The sequence below is a fragment of the Balaenoptera ricei genome, chromosome X, assembly GCF_028023285.1.
Source record: "Balaenoptera ricei isolate mBalRic1 chromosome X, mBalRic1.hap2, whole genome shotgun sequence".
Taxonomy (NCBI): domain Eukaryota; kingdom Metazoa; phylum Chordata; class Mammalia; order Artiodactyla; family Balaenopteridae; genus Balaenoptera; species Balaenoptera ricei.
The window spans coordinates 97,750,311-97,770,648 of record NC_082660.1 but is presented as its reverse complement, the minus strand read 5'-3'; the positions used below and the strand labels follow the sequence as shown (position 1 = coordinate 97,770,648).

The 20,338-nt window shown below is 45.2% G+C and overlaps 2 protein-coding genes across 5 annotated transcripts in view; one reads left to right on the top strand and one right to left on the bottom strand.

Moving 5' to 3' along the window:
- Positions 1–10,015, top strand: part of COL4A6 (collagen type IV alpha 6 chain) — a 291,413-nt gene extending 281,398 nt beyond the window's left edge. For both annotated transcript variants that reach the window (XM_059911605.1, XM_059911604.1), the window contains 8 exons: positions 2,684–2,800; positions 3,131–3,292; positions 3,481–3,579; positions 4,843–4,989; positions 5,735–5,851; positions 6,438–6,629; positions 7,374–7,660; positions 8,381–10,015. In XM_059911605.1, the coding sequence (XP_059767588.1) occupies positions 2,684–2,800; positions 3,131–3,292; positions 3,481–3,579; positions 4,843–4,989; positions 5,735–5,851; positions 6,438–6,629; positions 7,374–7,660; positions 8,381–8,641 (1,382 nt within the window). In that variant the 3' untranslated portion in view covers positions 8,642–10,015. The remainder of the gene's footprint in view (positions 1–2,683; positions 2,801–3,130; positions 3,293–3,480; positions 3,580–4,842; positions 4,990–5,734; positions 5,852–6,437; positions 6,630–7,373; positions 7,661–8,380) is intronic.
- Positions 9,813–20,338, bottom strand: part of ATG4A (autophagy related 4A cysteine peptidase) — a 70,268-nt gene continuing 59,742 nt past the window's right edge. For 2 of the 3 annotated variants that reach the window (XM_059911606.1, XM_059911607.1), the window contains 2 exons: positions 19,551–19,659; positions 9,813–11,932 (listed from right to left, as the gene is read on the bottom strand). In XM_059911606.1, the coding sequence (XP_059767589.1) occupies positions 11,862–11,932; positions 19,551–19,659 (180 nt within the window). In that variant the 3' untranslated portion in view covers positions 9,813–11,861. Of the gene's footprint in view, positions 11,933–19,550; positions 19,660–20,338 lie in introns of those variants that run through there. The other variant, XM_059911609.1, reaches the window with a different exon arrangement.

Below are 20,338 nucleotides of genomic sequence, written 5' to 3'. Positions count from 1 at the left end.
TCAAAGCTTTTGCACAGCAAAGGAAACCATAAACAAGACGAAAAGACAACCCTCAGAATGGGAGAAAATATTTGCAAACACATCAACGGACAAAGGATTAATCTCCAAAATATATAAACAGCTCATACAGCTCAATATTAAAAAAACAAACAACCCAATCCAAAAATGGGCAGATGACCTAAATTGACATTTCTCCAAAGAAGACATACAGATGGCCAAGAAGCACATGAAAGGCTGCTCAACATGAATAATTATTAGAGAAATGCAAATCAAAACTACAATGAGGTACCACCTCACACCAGTTAGAATGGGCATTGTCAGAAAATCTACCATCAACAAATGCTGGAGAGGGTGTGGAGAAAAGGGAACCCTCTTGCACTGTTGGTGGGAATGTAAATTGATACAGCCACTGTGGAGAACAGTATGGAGGTTCCTTAAAAAACTAAAATTAGAATTACCATATGATCCAGCAATCCTACTACTGGGCATATACCCAGAGAAAACCATAATTCAAAAAGACACATGCACCCCAATGTTCATTGCAGCACTGTTTACATTAGCCAGGTCATGGAAGCAACCTAAATGCCCATCAACAGACGAATGGATAAAGAAGATGTGGTACATATGTACACTGGAATATTACTCAGCCATAAAAAGGAACGAAATTGAGTCATTTGTAGAGACGTGGATGGATCTAGAGACTGTCATACAGAGTGAAGTAAGTCAGAAAGAGAAAAACAAATATCGTATATTAACGCATATATGTGGCACCTAGAAAAATGGTACAGATAAACCAGTTTGCAGAGCAGAAATAGAGACACAGATGTAGAGAACAAACGTATGGACACCAAGGGGGGAAAGCGGCGGGGAGTGGGGGTGGTGGTGTGATGAGTTGGGCAATTGGGATTGACATGTATACACTGATGTGTATTAAATGGATGACTAATAAGAATCTGCTGTTTAAAAAAATAAATACAATTAAATTTAAAAATTTTTTTAAAAATGTCTCAATCTTAAATACTTGAGCTTTTTTTTTTTTTTTTTACTACTTGAGGTCAGTAGTACCTTTATTTCAGGTTTAATGATATATTGGTGTAATTATAAAATCAAGAAACAGGTGAAAAGAGAAGGAGGCTCCAAATATTGCCATGGAAACCGACATTTTTACAGTCCATGCGCTGTCCACACTTACTCTACTATATGTGGTGTCTTGTTTATTGGTTTTGCATAATTTCAGCACATATATATGTATAGATATATGAAGTTATGTTTTCAGGACAAAAATACAATGTGTCTCTCTTCCGATTTTTATCTTTGTGAAAAAGAAAAATACTTCAAAGATTCATCAAGACATAACTGACAATGCTAAAAGTAGCACCGAGTGGTTTTGCAACTAGTTTTGCTCTTTGTTTTTCCTTTGTTTCTTTTCCAGACTTCTAATAAGTGGAAACTTTTCTTTAAATTTATTTTTTCCTCCTTTATATTTCCTCAGTATTCAATTAATCAATGAGCTGTTAAAGACACCCAAATTAACCAATCTGCCATCTTTCTTTACAAATTATCGTGGATTTACTATTTCTTAGCAAAATATGAGAAATTCAACATGAATATTTTCAGCTTTTCTTGTCAGAAAAATAAAATTCAACATCCTATTTTGGGATTTTCTTGTCACAAACAAGAATCTCAACCACCAAAACAGTTTGTCAACCAATTCGAATCTATTCCTCTTCATTTGACTATCTTTTAGAATATACCAAAGTAATAAATACATTTCTTCCGTGTTACAAGAATAAAATAGATTTCTACATTTGTATACGTGGCTTTGATGTGTTTTCCCAGCAAGATTACCATCTATGTTTTCAATGTATGCATATTGTATAAATCTACTGTAATCGGTTGAAATTTTTGGTTTTGAACATATTATAATAGAAATCATTCCACAAACAGAAAACATGTAAAGCAGTATTAAACTTTGAGCAAACGAGTATTACGTATGTACTCCAGTAAATGGCTAGTCTCTTTGGCCAAACAGGGAGAAGGGATTCAGGCAATTGAGCAAGCATTCAGCTAATATCATGAATTACCTATAAAACTGTTTTCCAGCTTGCCTGGAAGACCCAGTAGTTAGCTGTAGAAGACACCGGGGATCATAGCACTCTTGCCGCCTCCATTCTGCTCGAGCGGGCAAGTGGGTGTCTGTTCTGACTGGCTGGGGCCTGTGCCCCACCTCGATCTGTGACCTCCTCGGAGTAGCAGCAGACAGGACTGGCTAACTTGATGAAATGTTGTGCAACAGGGACAGTAGGTTTAAAATCACTGTAGGAAACTTCAATTCCAGGTGCTGCAGTCATACCTTCTTTTCTTCCTGATTTAGGGGAAATCTGTCTAAAGTATTTCCATTACCAGCGAGGTTGGGGAGCTAGAACTTTCCGAAGCTCTATCCGTCCCAATTCAATGCAGCGCCTGCTGCGAGCAAGGAGTCTCTGAGCCGCTGTCAGCTGCGCTGGGCCGATGGCTGCCAACGGAGGAGAAAGGGAGAAGAGCCCTCTGCTGGCCTCGGCTGGTCTGGCTCCTACCTTAAGGGCTTCCATTTTCTTGTGTGAACTTCCATTTTCTCTGAGAGAGCCTGGCCCTCTCTTAGGCACACAAAGCCCCTGCAGCCCCTTTTATTTATTCTTTGCAGGTTTCCCAGGTCTCCAGGGCCCCGCTGGTCTCCCTGGTGCCCCAGGCCTCTCCTTGCCCTCAGTCATAGCAGGACAGCCTGGCGACGCTGGGCGACCAGGCCTAGATGGAGAACGAGGTAAAGCCAGGAAGCCCAAAGAGGGCTGGCCATCACCTTTTGTCTGGAGTTTGGGGAGGGCCTGTCTACAGTCCAGCCCCATCCCCACTGCTGGATGTGCATGGGCCTGTGAGGCCTCACCTCCCTCCTCCCGCAGGGACGCAGGGGGTTGGAATGGGCTGCATTTTGCTAAAAGGGTTTGGGAAGGTCTGGGCACTGGGGCCCCACAGAAGGCAAGGGAACATTATCTGCCCCGGGAAGGGCCTTTGGCTTCCTACCAGTCCCGAGGCTTTCAGCAATGGCCGCTTCCTCTTCCCTCTGCCCTCATCCCTCTTCCAATCTTATCTCTAGGCCGCCCAGGCCCCCCGGGGCCCCCAGGCCCCCCTGGGCCATCCTCGGATCAAGGCGACCCGGGAGACCCTGGCTTCCCTGGAGTTCCTGGCCCTCAAGGGCCCAAGGGAGACCAAGGAATTCCAGGTTTCTCTGGCCTCCCTGGAGAGCTAGGACTGAAAGGTATGACTGCGTGGCTGGCTACTGGGTCCTTTCCCACTCCACTGTCAGAGGTGGCCCCTTCCTGCAGCCCTGTGAAGAGAGACCAGCTGATGATGCTTTTCCTGCCCTCGCCTCTGCTTAGTCTCAACCCCACCACCACCAGCACCACCATGCCAGGCCCTGACTTGCTTTCCTTTGGACTTTGCCAGGCATGAGAGGTGAGCCTGGCTTCATGGGGACTCCAGGCAAAGTTGGGCCACCTGGAGACCCAGGACTTCCCGGGTTGAAGGGGAAGGCAGGGCCAAGAGGTGAGTTGAGAGCATGTGCCGGGCTGATCCTGAGCTCAAGGGAGGGGTTGGGGGGGTATCATTCCTTCAGGAGTCACTGCTAAGCACGCCAAGAAAGGCTGGATGGCTGAAGCAGCTGGATCAAGCTCCTCCAGGGAGGGAGTTTCTCCACCTTGGAGATACCTCTGCCTGCATCAGCTCCCAGGACTCAAGGTCATTGCCGCTTTGCCGCCATGGATCTTGCCACTGACCTCCCCTCTCTGCATTGTTTCTGCATTTGCGGTCACTGCGTTTGCACTCAGATCACCACTCACCCATTTGCTGAATCCAGAAATGAAGAACCATCCTTTCTGTCCTTTATCACCACTCCCCTCACACACACAGCCAATCCATTAGCAAGCCCTGAGGGCTGTGTCTCCTATAAACGTGCCTTGCATCTGCCCCCCTCTCATCACCTCCACCTCTACCACTGAGGTCCCAGCCACCAACATTTCTCACGTGGATCACTGCGGTGACTGCTAACTGGTCTCCCTGCTTCCATTATTCACCTCCCCCAACAATCATTTCTCTAGACAGTGGCCAGAGAGGTCTTGTAAAAACAGAAATCATCCATGGGCGTCCCATGGCATAAGAATTAACTATGGCCATGAAGCCCTCTGTGATGCCTCCCTCTCCATCCTCATTACCAGCCCTTCCCCTTTGCTGTTCACTGTGCGTTTGTCACACTAGCCTCTTTCAGTTATCCAAAAACACCACACCTTGGCTGGCCGCAGGGCCTTTGCACGTGCTAGTTCTACTTCTGGAATGCTCTCCCCCACCCCCCAGCTTGTTCTAACGCTTTAATGGTCTCCGCTTAAGTGTCACTGCTTGTAAGAGGCCACTTATAACTCTCTCTAAAGCAGGTTCTCCACCCCATAGCCCTCTCCGCTCCCTCCCACTGTCCGTGCACTGTCCATTTCCTTTGTAGCACTTCTTACAATTTGCAGTAAGATTAATGGTTTTTGTCAGGTTATGTATTTTTCATCTTTATCACCAGACCATCGTCTCATAAAGGTCTTACTTACTGCTCTATCCCCTGATCTACCAGGCTCTGGCACATAGTAGGCACTTGAGAAATACTCTTTCAATGAATTAATAAGCAAATTGGCTTGTTTGGCTTCTATTAGTAAGCCAGCTGGCTGGGTTTGGGGTCTTGGCTGTGATGCCAACTGAACCTCCGGGAGCCCACCCTGGCCACCTCCTCTGCCTCCGCTTGACATTTCCATTTCTCCCATGTGCCCACAGGCTTATCCGGCCCCCGAGGCGCTCCTGGACAAACACCAATTGCAGAAGACATCCAGGCTCCTCCTGGACCCATGGGTCTAACAGGCATCGATGGCATCCCTGGCCTCATGGGGGACCCTGGGATCCAAGGCCCTGGAGGCCTACAAGGTGAGGAGGGCGCCAGAGAAAGGGGACTTCACGGGGAGCTGAGGCGGCTTTGGCTGGCAGGCTGAAGCAACTGGCTGGGAACCCCGGCTCCGAGGGGGCGCCTTCATCGAGCGTTTCCTCGGCTCCCTCACAAAGCTTCCAAGCTTCTCGCCAGGAGGGAGGGGACCAGCAGGGCCAGCAGTTGTACTTGGCTTCAGAGAACGAAGCACACGGAACGAAGTGCTCTGCGTGGGCAGAGCACAGCAGCTAATCCAGACAGCTCGTCCCTCGCTAACGTGCTGCTGCGGGAAGGAGGGAGCGTGGTGGGGGGACAGAGAGCAACGGAGAAAGCCCAGGGCTGGGGGACGGAAAACCCGGCTTCCAATCCCAGTTTTGCCCCAGCCGGAGTAAGCTAGCAGTCTCTCTCTGGACCTCGGTGAACTCATTTCTGACATGGGACCCCAGCAGTTGCCCTGCGTCCTCCCCAGCATTGCTGGGAAGATGAGAGGAAGGGAGGGGGACATGGGTGTGAAGGAGCTCAGAAGGGCTAAGTTCAGAGTGAGGTCCCAGGGCTGAGCTGCCCGGACGTGAACTAAGGACCAGCCCAGGAGGCTCAGCCCTGAGCTCAGCGTGCACTCCAGGGTCATGGCCAGTTCGCCCTCTCCTGGTGAGTCCTGGGCATGACACACGAGTCCCCTTTCTCCAGGGGAGGCTCCTCCAGACCCTGCACATTGAGTACCCCGCTGTGGGCCTTCTCTCCTGGCAGGCTTCAAAGGTTTACCTGGCATCCCCGGCAAAGATGGCCCCAATGGACTCCCTGGCCCACCTGGGGCTCTTGGTGACCCTGGTCTCCCTGGACTGCAAGGCCCTCCAGGATTTGAAGGTCTGGCAATGTCGGCACTAGGGGGCAGAGGGCTTCTGTAAGGGTTTGAGGCTTGAGGGTGAGTCAGCATCTCAAATCGTGGCATTAGGAAACCGGGCAGTAAAGCTTGACACTACTAGCAGGCTGGGAAACTGGGCTCGAATCCGTTCACTCCATTCTGAGCCCGTGAAGGATTAGAGCCCTGCATTCCAGAAGGCAAAGGACTGTTCCACATAGTTCTCTGGGTTCTCTTCCAGCTCGTAAGAGCTATAACCCTATACTATAGCGTGGCCCCCTGCCCTGCACACCCCCTCTTCTACCCAGGGATTCTGACGTGGATGGAAGGGGGCTGGTTCAAGGGAGAAGAGAATCTGAGATAAGATATGGCTGCTCTGCTACTTACCTTCCATTTTATATCAGAGATGGCAAATCAGTTGTCCTGAGCAGAGAACAGTCCTGAAGCTCGCTGGGAGAGTGCCACGATTGTTAGCCACGTCTGCCACGGGCCGGAGAGGAGGGTGTGATTTTGCCTCGCTAACCCCAGCTCTGCTTTTTCACTGCCTCTGATTCAGCAGGTCCTTGGTTATCTCTGCTCTCTCCATCTCAGGAGCTCCAGGGAACCCGGGCCCCTTCGGGAGGGCTGGAGTGCCTGGGCAGAGCGTGAGAGTGGGCTACACCTTGGTGAAGCACAGCCAGTCGGAACAGGTGCCCCTGTGCCCCGTCGGGATGAGCCAGCTGTGGGTGGGTTATAGCCTGCTGTTCGTGGAGGGGCAGGAGAAAGCCCACAACCAGGACCTGGGTAGGTACCGGCTTGCACATCCAGCCCTGGCCCTCTGTCCCCACAAGGCCCAAGAGCCACACTCCTCGCTCCTCCCAACCCTTGGTGGGCCCATGTTGGGTAGTGGGTTACAAGCACCAGCTCTGGAGTCAGGCAGATCTGGGTTCAAACCCCAGCTCTGCCGCTCACTCTGGACGCGTTATTCAACCTGTCTAAGCTTCCGCCTCCTTCTCAGTGGAACAAGCCTAATTCTAGTACTTGTCCCACAGGGCGGACTAAGGATTACAGGAATCACCCATGTAAAATGCTTAGAACAACGTTTGACATCCATTGGATGTCAACGTTTGACATCCAACGTATCAAGCATCCATTAAACGTTAGCAATTAGTAGTAGTAATAATAATATGACCTGCCGGCAACAATGATTACCCAAGAATTAATTGAATTGTCTTCAGGTGTGTGTTTCAGCGAACCGCAGGCTCACTCTATTAAATGCTGATTTTACAAAGCAGACTAATTAGGGAGTCATCATTCAGTTTCTAAAAAGATTCTTTTCATTATCAAACTTCCCTGGTGCATAGAAAATAGACTTCAGTGTGTGTACAGTGGTTCAGGATAGGAAGGAAAGGCGTCCCTGCTCTGCTACAAGCAGTTGGGTAAGAACCCAAACCGCCATCTAGTCCAGTCGTAGTGGCTCCAGGGACAATCCCAGCCCTGCCCCTCAGCCAGACCTTACCTGCCCCTGCCCACCTTCTCTCCTTGCAGGGTTTGCTGGCTCCTGCCTGCCCCGCTTCAGCACCATGCCCTTCATCTACTGCAACATCAACGAAGTGTGCCACTATGCCCGGCGCAACGATAAATCCTACTGGCTCTCCACCACCGCGCCCATCCCCATGATGCCCGTCGGCCAGACGCAGATTCCCCAGTACATCAGCCGCTGCTCTGTGTGTGAGGCGCCCTCACAAGCCATTGCTGTGCACAGCCAGGACATCACCATCCCGCAGTGCCCCCTGGGCTGGCGCAGCCTCTGGATTGGGTACTCCTTCCTCATGGTAAGGTCCCGCACCGCCCTCTCCACCAGTATGAAGGCCGAGGGCAGGGAGCGCTGGGAGGGAAATTCTGAAATCGAGTGCCGAGGGAGCCCTGTGACTCGAGGGCTGGGACGTTAGGCCAAATACGAGGCCTACTTGTCCTCGGCAGGTAACAAACACTAAATGGCACCCTAAAGGGTACGGTACAGATTGCAGTAAAAGTTCCAATGAAGGGGACTTCAGAGCCAGAGCTATTAATAGGTCTGCTGGGGGGAAGGGCCCATGGTCTAACGACCTTGTGGACTATTCCGCGCTCTCTCCCTTCTCTGGAGCACACCGCCAAGGGCCTGGGGCAGACGGAGGGCTCTGAGAAGAACTGCATCCTGAACCCTGTTGGCAGTTTCCTTAATTCAGCCTTTCTCAGATCTGTCAGTGGAAATGCTCGGGGGTCACCTACCACACCTTGGACTCGGCAGGACAGCAGCAGTTTGGGAAATACTGGCTGGGATGCAGCCGCAGCCCAGGAGCCGTGGGTTAGGAGGGCGCTAGGGAGCTCGGAGGGGGCGCTCCCGGCTCTGAGGCTGAGACAAGGGAGGATGAGCGCCCCCGGTCCTGAAACATAGTTGTTGGTCCGCTGGCCAGACAGGGGGGCTGAGCCAAGGGACCAGAGCTGAGAGCCGGAGCGGCGGAGCCCATCACCTCCCCAGGTGACCAGCTCACAGCCGCCCCCATCTGTTTCAGCACACGGCCGCCGGCGCTGAGGGCGGGGGCCAGTCCCTGGTCTCCCCTGGCTCCTGCCTAGAGGATTTCCGAGCCACTCCTTTCATCGAGTGCAGTGGTGCCCGGGGCACCTGCCACTACTTTGCCAACAAGTACAGCTTCTGGCTGACGACGGTGGAAGAGAGGCAGCAGTTTGGGGAGGAGCCCGTATCTGAGACGCTGAAAGCCGGGCAGCTCCACACCCGGGTCAGCCGCTGCCAGGTGTGTATGAAAAGCGTGTAGGGTGGCACCTGCCACTCTGCCCCTTGCCCTCCCCTGCCCCACACAACGGTCACCTCACAAACCTGAACGGTCTGAAGAAGGAAGGCCAAGCCCTTCTGCCCATCTGTCAAGTTGTCCATTGGAGTCTCGCTTGGGCTGGACCGCTGGACGCTGATCACCTCCACCCTCAGGCCCCACGGTGAGCCCACCCTGCTGGGAGCTGCTGTCCCATTTCGGTGCTACAGTTTGGTTTGGATGTTTGTGTGACTCTTCGTGGCTACCTCAGAAAGACCTGCTGGGCCACCACTTTCTTAGAATGCTAGCTTTCCTCACTCTCTTGATCAGAAAGCTCTTCGTGATAGCTAAGGAGTCATTTCATTATGTCCAGAGGTCACCGCACATCACTTGGCTTAAACCAGAACCCAGTGTTTCCACGTGAAAAAAATTTCTCTGGCTCAACATTATGGATGGCTCAAGCCTGCACAGGGCAAGCTCTCAACTCTTCCCGGAGACCCACTGTGTCTAGGCAGGCAGCAGAGCTGGAATGAGGTGCCAGCCAGTGTCCCGGGGTGCGCTCTGACTGCTTCGAGAGTGAGCACGACTGGGCCCCAGATTGCTTAGGGACGCTGGAAGACCAGCAGCCGAGAGGTGCTCATTAACGTCACATGGTCGTAGACAAATCACTTCCTCCTTGCCGGCTCCCTCCCCAGCCACAGGCAGCAGACTTGGCCTGGTTCAGAGTAGAGCAGAGGATGCACCCAATGTGGTCAGACCCATAAAGGGAAATGAGAACCGCAGCCCTTTCTCCCGGGCCGGGGGGGAGAGGGGAGGATGGGTAAGGAGGTGTGAGTTTTGCTTTTGACTCCAGGAACAAAAAGGAAAATCCCTTGTCCCAATTTCTCAGAAGCCCCTGTTTATTCCAAATGCCATTCAGATGTGTGCAGTGTGGCAAGTCGACACTGCAGTGTTGGTTCCTTTGCATTTTGAGGCTGTGAGAGACTTTCCACTAAAATGTCCATCCAATTGCTGTTTCACAGGTAGCCTGTTAAACCATTTTGATATGTTTTTAAAGCCTCATAAAAATCTAGCACAGTCCTCTCTTTAGCAGTTAGCAGACCCAAAGCAAGCCTGAGTAGACTGTAAAGTATATTCTGTTTAGGGGGATTTGTTTTAACCATTTCCTTTAATTATCAGTTTCCCAGAACACTTAGCTATGTTGACATGAGGCAATTCCTTCCAGGTGATTCTGTTTCCTTAAATATTATGTAAACTGTGCCAACACAGACAAAGCATAATCAGTATAACCTGAACTATTGTTACCTTCACCTCCTCAGTAATAAGCATGGTGTCAGCTTTGTACATTGCAAATAAAAGGAATCCAATATGAACATTTGACTCTTTTGACATTCTTTCTTTGATGAAAACTTTTCTAAAGTCCATCTCACTGAAATTCATAAGCCCCCCTCAGAGCCATGGGGGTTCCTGTCACTGCAAGTCGAGCTTTATAACAAAACACTGAGACACGGAAAAATACAATTAAAGTCAAGGGTTGATTGATAATGTCTTCCAACAGGCAACAAATCCACAACATGTTTCAAGATCAGCCTACAACTGTTTTTAGCCCCATCACATGCTAGAGTTCAAGAAAGGAATTTCCATATTTCTGGGGCCTCAGGATCATTTACAGATAAATCAAAAGGAGAGAAATTTAAAAGTCATTAAAATCAAATCTAAGATATATGTGCATATATTTGTATATGCATAAAATATATCCTCTGGAAGGATAAACAAGAAATTAATAACATTGGGAGCATTCAGGAAAGAGAACTGACCTGTGGGAGGGAGAGACATTTCACTGAATACCATTTTGCACCTTTCGAATTCTGAACCGCTGGAATATATTACCTACTGGAAAAGAAAAAAATGGAATCTAAGGAAACAAGTGCTCAAATATTCCTAAATATACCACACAAAAAAACCCACCTTGGTTTGGTGCTAGCTTTCAAACCGCAGTTGCTGGCCTTCCTGGGGGCTTGCTTGAGCATGGAGGTGAAATGCATAGGTTAAGAAGACAAGGAGAGGAAAAGGGGAAGATACCACTGGGACATGAGGTGCATCCACACAGGAGACTGGTTAGCAAAGCCAATTTGACGAATATGTGCTTTCAAATTTAGTATGTTGCTTGCTAGTCCTGAAACGGTATGGAATTGTATTTGATGCACAGATTAATGTCACCACATGAATAATTCTTTCCAGTTATGACTGTCAAGCAAAATGGAGTCAAATTCAAACACAATTTTTAATTTCCCAAACAAAAATCAACAATTTAAGTCAGTGATTAGCAAACTACAGCCTGCGAGCTAAATCCAGCCCTCTGCCTGTTTTTGTAAATAAAGTTTTATTGGATTACGGCCAGGCTCATGTGCATGCACATTGTCTGTGGCTGTCTTGGGGTTTCACCAGCAGAGATGAGTAGCTGTGACAGACACTATGTGGTCTTCAGAGCCTAAAACATTTCCTATCAATCATCTGACCCTTGACAGAAAAAGTTTGCAGACCCCTGATTTAAGTGATAATGATTTAAGGACAGGGTGACCATCTGACAAAAGTATCAGTAAAGATGGGGACAGTGACCCATCAAATAGTTAAGGTTCTCTCAAACAGGAAGGAGATCAATGTAATGAGATGTAATGTCTTTGACACACTCTTTGAGATCAATTATAATTATTTAAATACATATTCAAATAATTTAACAAGAATTTTTTTTCCCTGATACAATGATTATCACTTTATTATTAGAGCAAGAGAACAGATTGCTTCTTAGTATTTAGCCCAGAGAGGTCAAACCTGAAAGGGTGAAGAAGCACAGGGTAATCATCTCTCATCTGCTGGTGCTGGAAGCAAGGTGGGAGTTGCTGCCTATCTTCCAGACATCCACCTCCTCATTTCAGTAGCTGAAGATTCGCTGTGGCCATGTAAGAAGCTGGGAAGTGCAAGAGACGACTCCTAATCTTTCTGCTCCTAGATTCCATGATTGTTTTAGTTCTTTCTGGGGAAGGGGTATATTGTTCACTTGTTTGTTTTTTTCTGAGAAAAGGTGATTGGCTCAGTCATGATCGCTATCAAGTTTGTATGCTGTTGGCATATCAGGCACTTGCTGACTAGAAAAGTTTTATGTGATGAGTTCATGTTCTTCTGGTGCCAGATGGAAGACAGATGTCCAAGGTGAGTTCCCACTATTCTATATGCTCAGAATCTCGAAATCTTCCTCCAGGTCAAACTCCTCTAGTTGTTCAGTAGAGTCGATGAATTCTATCACAATACAGAAAAGAGGAAGAAAAAAGCTTGACACTTTGGCTCAAGCGGTCAATAAGTTACTCAGTAGTTAAGACCATGCATTTTAAATTGCTTTGCTACAGAAAAGCTTGTGTAGAGGAGACTTATAGGCGGGACCACTGCTGAGTATTAGCAATTCTCTATAAAGAATCAAAACAGGTTTAAGGGCCAAGATGTAGGAGTAGAAAGACCCTGAGCTCATCTCCTCTCATGAGCACACCAAAATCACAACTATCTGCAGAACAACCATTGATGAAAAAGGCTGGAACCTACCAGAAAAGATCTTCTACAACTAAAGTCATAAAGAAGGATCCACAACATGACGGGTAGGAGGGGCAGACTCGCGATATAATCAAATCCCATACCCCCCGGGTGGGCGACCCACAAACTGGAGAATAATTATATCACAGAAGTTCTCCCACAGGAGTGAGAGTTCTGAGCCCCACATCAGGCTCCCCAGCCTGAGGGTCTGGCACTGGGGGTAGGAGCCCCCAGAGCATTTGGCTTTGAAGGCCAGTGAGGCTTTACTGCAGGAACCCCACAGGACTGGGGGAAATACAGACTACACCCTTAAAGGGCGCACACAAAAATCTCATGTGCACTGGGACCCAGGACAAAAGCAGTGATTTGATAAGAGCCTAGGCCAGACCTACCTGTTGGGCTTGGAGACTCTCCTGGAGAGGCAGGGGGGTGGCTGAAGCTCACCCGGGGGACATACACACTGGTGGCAGACATACTGGGGAACATTCAACTACATGAACACTCCTGGTGGCTGACATGTTGGATCATTAGTGCCAAGACCTGGCCCCACCCGACAGCCTATAGGCTCCAGTGCTGGGACACCTCAGGCCAAACAACCAATGGGGCAGAGACACAGCCCCACCCATCAGCAGACAGGCTGCCTAAAGAAGTCCTGAGCCCATGGCCTCTAGACAAGCCCCTAGACATGGCCCTGCCCATCTGAGGGCCAAGACCCAGCTCCACCCACCAGTGGGCAGGCCCTGGCCCCTCCTACAAGGAAGCCTGAACAAGACTCTAAAGCAGCCTCACCCACCAGGGGGCAGACACCAGAAGCAAGAAAACTACAATCCCACAACACAGGCCAGACCCTATCCTGGGACCAGCTGGCCCCTGATCCTGCCAACTAGCAGGCCACTGCAACCTTAGGGACACCCCAGACCCCATACCCAACTGTATCAGAAACCAGCCCCTCCTTACCAGTGATCTGAAATGAGCTCTGGGATCCCTGGGCCCAGGAGCCACACTCCAGGAAACAGCTCTGCCTGCCAGTAATCCAGCACTAACCCCTGCCAGTAGTTGGGCAACAGCCCCAGAGGCTTCGGGACCCTGACTCTGGCCACCAGTGAGCCAGCACTAGCCCCGGGGCCCCCATGGATTCCACAACCAGCCACCTCGTGACCAGGCCCCACTAAACAGCAACCAGCAGCATCTGCACAAGGCAGGGCCTGGCAACCAACCAGACTAGAAGCCAACTAAGCCTAGCAGACCACCCACATAGTCAGCCTGCCACAACAGAAGGAACCACACAGCCCTCTTAGGGGGAACACCTAGAGCATATAGCTTGGGTGACAAGAGAGGAGCACACTGCTGGAACGCATAGGATGCCTCCTACAGAGGGCCACTTCTCCAAGGTTGAGAAACGTAACTAACCTACCACAGACATAAAAATACGGATAGCAACTTAGACAAAATGAGGCAGCAGAGGAATATGTTCCAGACAAAGGAACAAGATAAAACCCCAGAAAAAGAACTAAGTGAAGTGGAGATAGGCAATCTACCCAAGAAAGAGTTCAGAGTAATGGTCGTAAGGATGATAAAAGAACTCGGGAGGAGAATGGATGCACAGAATGAGAAGCTAGTTTTTAACAAAGAGAAAATATAAAGAACAACCAAACAGAGATGGAGAATACAATAACTAAAATGAAAAATACACTAGAAGGAATCAATAGTAGACCAAATGATACAGAAGAATGCACCAGTGTGCAGGAAGACAGAGTAATGGAAACCACTGCAGCTGAACAGAAAAAAGAGAAAAAGTATGAAAAGAAATGAGGACAGTTTAAGAGATCTCTGGGACAACATCAAGTGCACTAATATTCACATTATAGGGGTCCCAGAAGGAGGAGAGAGAGAGAAAGGGCCTGAGAAAATATTTGAAGAGATAATAGCTAAAAACTTCCTTAACCTGGGAAAGGAAACAGGCACCCAAGTCCAGGAAGCACAGAGAGTCCCATACAGGATGAACGCAAAGAGGAACACACCAAGACACATTGTAATCAAAATTACAAAAATTAAAAATAAAGAGAAAATACTAAAAGCAGCAAGAGAAAAGCAACAAATAATATACAAGGGAACTCCCATAAGGCTATCAGCTGATTTTTCAGCAGAAACTCTGCAGGCCAGAAGGGAGTGGCACAGTATATTTAAAGTGATGAAAAGGAAAAACCTACAACCAAGAATACTCTACCCAGCAAGGCTTTCCTTAAGATTTGATGGAGAAATCAAAAGCTTTACAGACAAGCAAAAGCTAAAAGAATTCAGCACCACCAAACCAGCTTTACAATAAATGTTAAAGGAACTTCTCCGGGTGAAAAAGAAAAGGCCACAACCAGAAACAAGAAAATTACAAAATGAAAAAGCTCACCAGTAAAGGCAAATAAAGGCAGTATATCATACACAGACAAAACTAGTAGGGAGGTTAAAAGACAAAACGTGTAAAGTCTCCTGTATCCACAATAAGCAGTTAAAGGATACAGAAAACAATCAGATGTAAAATATGATATCAAAAACTGTAATCGTGAGGGGAGGAGAGTACAAATACAGGGTATTTAAAATGCACTTGAAATTAAGAGATCAGCAACTTAAACAATCACATTTATATATAGACTGTTATACAAAAACCTCATAGTAACTGCAAACCAAAAACCTATAACAGATATACACACAAAAAAGAAAAAGGAATCCAAACATAACACTAAAGGTAGTTATCAAATCACAAGAGAAGAGAACAAAAGAAGAAAAGGGAAAAAAAGACCTACAAAAACAAATCCAAAACAATTAACAAAATGGCAATAAGAACATACATATCTACAATTACCTTAAATGTAAATGGATTAAATGCTCCAACCAAAAGACATAGACTGGCTGAATGGATACAAAAACAAGACCTGTATATATGCTACCTACAAGAGACTCACTTCAGATCTAGAGACACATACAGACTGAAGGTAAGGGGATAGAAAAAGGTATTCCACGCAAATGGAAATCAAAAGAAAGCCGGAGTAGCAATACTCATATCAGACAAAATAGACTTTAAAATAAAGACTGTTACAGGAGACAAAGAAGGACACCACATAATGATCAAGGGATCAATCCAAGAAGAGGATATAACAATTGTAAATATATATGCACCCAACATAGGAGCACCTCAATATACAAGGTAAATATTAACAGACATAAAAGGAGAAATTGACAGTAGCACAATAATAGTAGGGGACTTTAACACCCCACTCACATCAATGGATGGATCATCCAGACAGAATATCAATAAGGAAACACAGGTCTTAAATAACATATTAGACCAAATGAACTTGATACTTGTAGAGCATTCCATCCAAAAGTGGCAGAATACACATTATTTTCAAGTGCACATGGAACATTCTCCAGGATAGATTACATGCCAGGCCATAAAACAAGCCTTGGTAAATTTAAGAAAATTGAAATTATATCAAGCATCTTTTCCAACCACAACACTATGAGATTAGGAATCAACTACAAAAAAAAAAAAACTGCAAAAAACACAAACATGTGGAGGCTAAACAATGTGCTACTAAACAACCAATGGATCACTGAAGAAATCAAAGATGAAATTAAAAAATACCTAGAGACAAATGAAAATGAAAACATGATGATCCAAAACCTATGGGACGCAGCAAAAGCAGTTCTAAGAGGGAAGTTTATAGCGATAGAAGCTTACCTCAGGAAACAAGAAAAATCTCAAACAACCTAACCTGACACCTAAAACAGGTTAGAGAAAGAAGAACAAACAAAACCCCAAGTTAGTAGAAGGAAAGAAATCATTAAGATCAGAGCAGAAATGAAATAGAGACTAAAAAAACAATAGAAATGATCAATGAAACTAAGAGCTGGTTCTTTGAAAAACAAAATTGATAAAACTTTAGCCAAACTCATCAAGAAAAAAAGGGAGAGGGCCCAAATCAATAAAAATCAGAAGTGAAAAAAGAGAAGCTAAAACCAACACCACAGAAATACGAAGGATCATAAGAAACTACTATGAGCAACTATACGGCAATAAAATGAACAGCCTAGAAGAAATGGAAAAATTCTTAGAAAGGTACTATCTCCCAAGACTGAACCAGGAAGAAATAGAAACTATGAATAGACCAATTACCAGTACTGAAATTGAATCAGTAATTTAAAAACTCCCGACAAACAGAAAACCAGGACCAGACGGCATCACAGATGAATTCTACCAAACATTTAGACAAGCGTTAACAGCTATCCTTCTCAAACTACTCCAAAAAAGTGCAGAGGAAGGAACACTTCCAAACTCATTCCATGAGGCCACTATCACCCCGATACCAAAACAGAACAAAGATATCTCAAAAAATAAGAAAATTACAGGTCAATATCACTGATGAACATAGATGCAAAAATCCTCAACAAAATACTAGCCAACTGAGTCCAACAATATATTATAAGGATCATACACCATGATCAAGTGGGATTTATTCCAGGGATGCAAGGATTTTTCAAAATCTGCAAATCAATGTGATACACCACATTAACAAATTGAAGAATAAAAACCATACGATCATCTCAACAGATACAGAAAAAGCTTTTGATTAAAGTCAACATCAATTTATGATTAAAAACTCTTCAGAAAGTGGGCATAGAAGAAACATACCTTAACATAATAAAGCCCATATACGACAAACCCACAGCTAAACATCTTACTCAATGGTAAGAAGTTGAAAGCATTCCCTCTAATATCAGGAACAAGACAAGGATGTCCACTCTCGCCACTTTTACTCAACATAGTTTTGGAAATCCAAGCCACAGCAATCAGAGAAGAAAAAGAAATAAAAGGAATCCAAATTGGAAAGAAAGAAGTAAAATGGTCACTGCTTGCAGGTGACACGATACTATACATAGAAAATCCTAAAGATGCCACCAGAAAACTACTAAAGCTCATCAATGAATATGGTAAGGTTGCAGGGTACAAGATTAATATACAGAAATCTGTTGCATTTCTATACACTAACAGTGAACTATCAGAAAGAGAAATTAAGGAAACAATCCCACTTACTATCACATCAAAAAGAATAAAATACCTAGGAATCAACCTACCTAAGGAGGCAAAAGATCTGTACTCCAAAAACTATAAGACACTGATGAAAGAAACTGAAGATGACACAAACAGATGGAAAGATACACCATGTTCTTGGATTGGAAGAATTAATATTGTTTAAAAGACCATACTACCCAAGGCAATCTACAGATTCAATGCAATCCCTATCAAATTACCAACGGCATTTTTCACAAAACTAGAACAAACATTTTTACAATTTGTATGGCAACAGAAAAGACTACAAATAGCCAAACCAATTTTGAGAAAGAAAAACAAATCTGGAGGAATCAGGCTCCCTGACTTCAGACTATACTACAAAGCTACAGTCATCAAAACAGCATGGTACTGGCACAAAAACAGATGCACAGATCAATGGAACAGGATAGAAAGCCCAGAAATAAACCCATGCATTTATGATCAATTAATCTACGACAGAGCAGGCAAGAATATACAATGGAGAAAAGACAGTCTCTTCAATAAGTGGTGTTGGGAAAATTGGACAGCTACATGTAAAAGAATGAAATTAGAAATTCTCTAACACCATATCCAAAAATAAACTCAAAATGGATTAAAGACCTAAATGTAAGACCAGATACTATAAAACTCCCAGTGGAAAACACTGGCAGAACACTCTTTGACATAAATTGCAGCAATGTTTTTTTGGATCCGTCTCCTAGAGTAATGGAAACAAAAGCAAAAATAAACAAATGAGCCCTAATTAAACTTGAAAACATTTGCACAGCAAAGGAAATCATAAAAAAAAATGAAAAGACAGCCTACGGACTGGGAGAAAAATATTTGCAAATGATGTGACTGACAAGGGATTAATTTTCAAATACACAAACAGCTCATACAGCTCAATAGCAAAAAAAACCAAACAATCCAATCAAAAAATAGGCAGAAGACCTAAATAGACATTTCTCCAAAGAAGACATACAAATGGCCAACAGGCCCATGAAAAGATGCTCAACATCACTAATTATTGGAGAAATGCAAATCAAAACTACAATGATGTATCACCTCACACCAGTTAGAATGGGCATCATCAAAAAGTCTACGAATAATAAATGCTGGAGAGGGTGTGGAGAAAAGGGAACCCTCTTACACTGTTGGTGGGAATGTAAATGGGTACAGCCACTGTGGAGAACAGTATGGAGGCTCCTTAAAAAACTAAAAATAGAGTCACCATATGATCCAGCAATTCCACTCCTGGGCATATATCCCAAAAAGATGAAAACTCTAATTTGAAAAGATACATGTACCCCAATGTTCACGGCAGCACTATTTACAATAGCCAAGACATGGAAGCAACCTAAATGCCCATCTACAGGTGAATGGGTAAAGAAGATGTGAGACACACACACACACACACACACACACTGGAATATTACTCAGCCATAAAAAATAATGAAATAGTGCCATTTGCAGCAACATGGATGGACCTAGAGATTATCACACTAAGTGAGGTAAGTCAGAGAAAGATAAATACCATATGATATCACTTATACGTGGAATCTAAAAAAATTATACAAATGAACTTATTTACAAAACAGAAACAGACTCACAGACATAGAAAACAAATTTATGGTTACCAAAAGGAAAGGGGGGGGGAGGGATAAATCAGGAGTTTGGGGTTAACAGATACATACTACTATATATAGAATAGATAAACAAGGACCTACTGTATAGCACAGGGAACTATATTTAATATCTTATAATAACCTATAATGGAAAAGAAACTGAAAAAGTGTATATATAACTGAATCTCTTACTGTACACCTGAAACTAACACAACATTGTAAATCAACTATACTTCAATTAAAAAAAAAAAGAATCAAACTAACTGGACTTGTTACACAGTCCTATTCAAAGTGATGAAGTTGAGGCTCTGTAAGACCTTCGAGGTACCTTTCGAATTACCCATGGCCTCTGATTTGTCTTCTGAACCAGACCATGAAAAAAAGAAATTCTAGTCATTTTGATTTTGTATGGAACTTTTGCACGGAGCTTATTTTTTTTTACTATCATTCTTTGAAATTGGTAAATATCAGTTCATCAGAAGAAGCACCATTCCTTGATCAGTGCAGCTGAGTAGAAATTTTTTCATTTCCACGGAAAACATGACCCACAATTGCTTCTGTCTCACAAAACAACTGCTATCCATGGGTCTGCTGGCCAGAGAGCTTCTGAACAACAGCTTACCTGCCCCTGTGGTTGTCACTTCTGGCTTGGCTGGAGGAACAAAGGGAGGCCAGTGTGATGGATGTTTCTGAACTAATTCAAACATCCTTAAATTTTCCTTTAGAATTTCCTGAGGAGACACAGAAACAGTTGTAAACACTGCAGAGTCACTACATTTCTGCCCAGTTGGCAGTATATGACTCCAAACCCTAAGAGAGTGGCCTGGTTGTTGAAAGGTGAAAGCAAAGGCTTAGCAAATACACCCATCCTCTACTTGACCCGTCTGAAGACCCAGCTCTCTTCAATTCTAGATACTGTTGGCCAGGAAGGAAGGACATTGGAGGGAGGATCTGACGGAAGGCCGGTACTCACTGCCCATGCTCCATCATGAGGTCTTAACGCCAGTTGCATGGGACCAACTCAATTTAGGGGTGAGATGTTCCTGAAGTGTTGGCTCCAAAGAAATGTTGGTTAATCAAGTTAAATCTGCCCCCAAAGAATATTGGTACATTTTGGCATGGTTTCAGTTTCAATCCAAGACATATGATATATGTCCTAATTTAAATAGCATAGTCTTATCAGAAAATTTTCTTTCTAACATTAAACGTGATATACAGTTTTGCGGCATTCTGAAATGTAAGTAATGCCTTTAGAAAATAATTCTCCATTATGTCTCAGCCAATTATTAACCGGGGTTTCAGATTCATCTGGGGACTTTAGTGTTAATTATTTGTTCACCTGTGAAGAAAAATCTTCCCTCCTTACACTTACAAGAGGCTCTGGGATCCCATCTCTCCAACCCCTCTGTT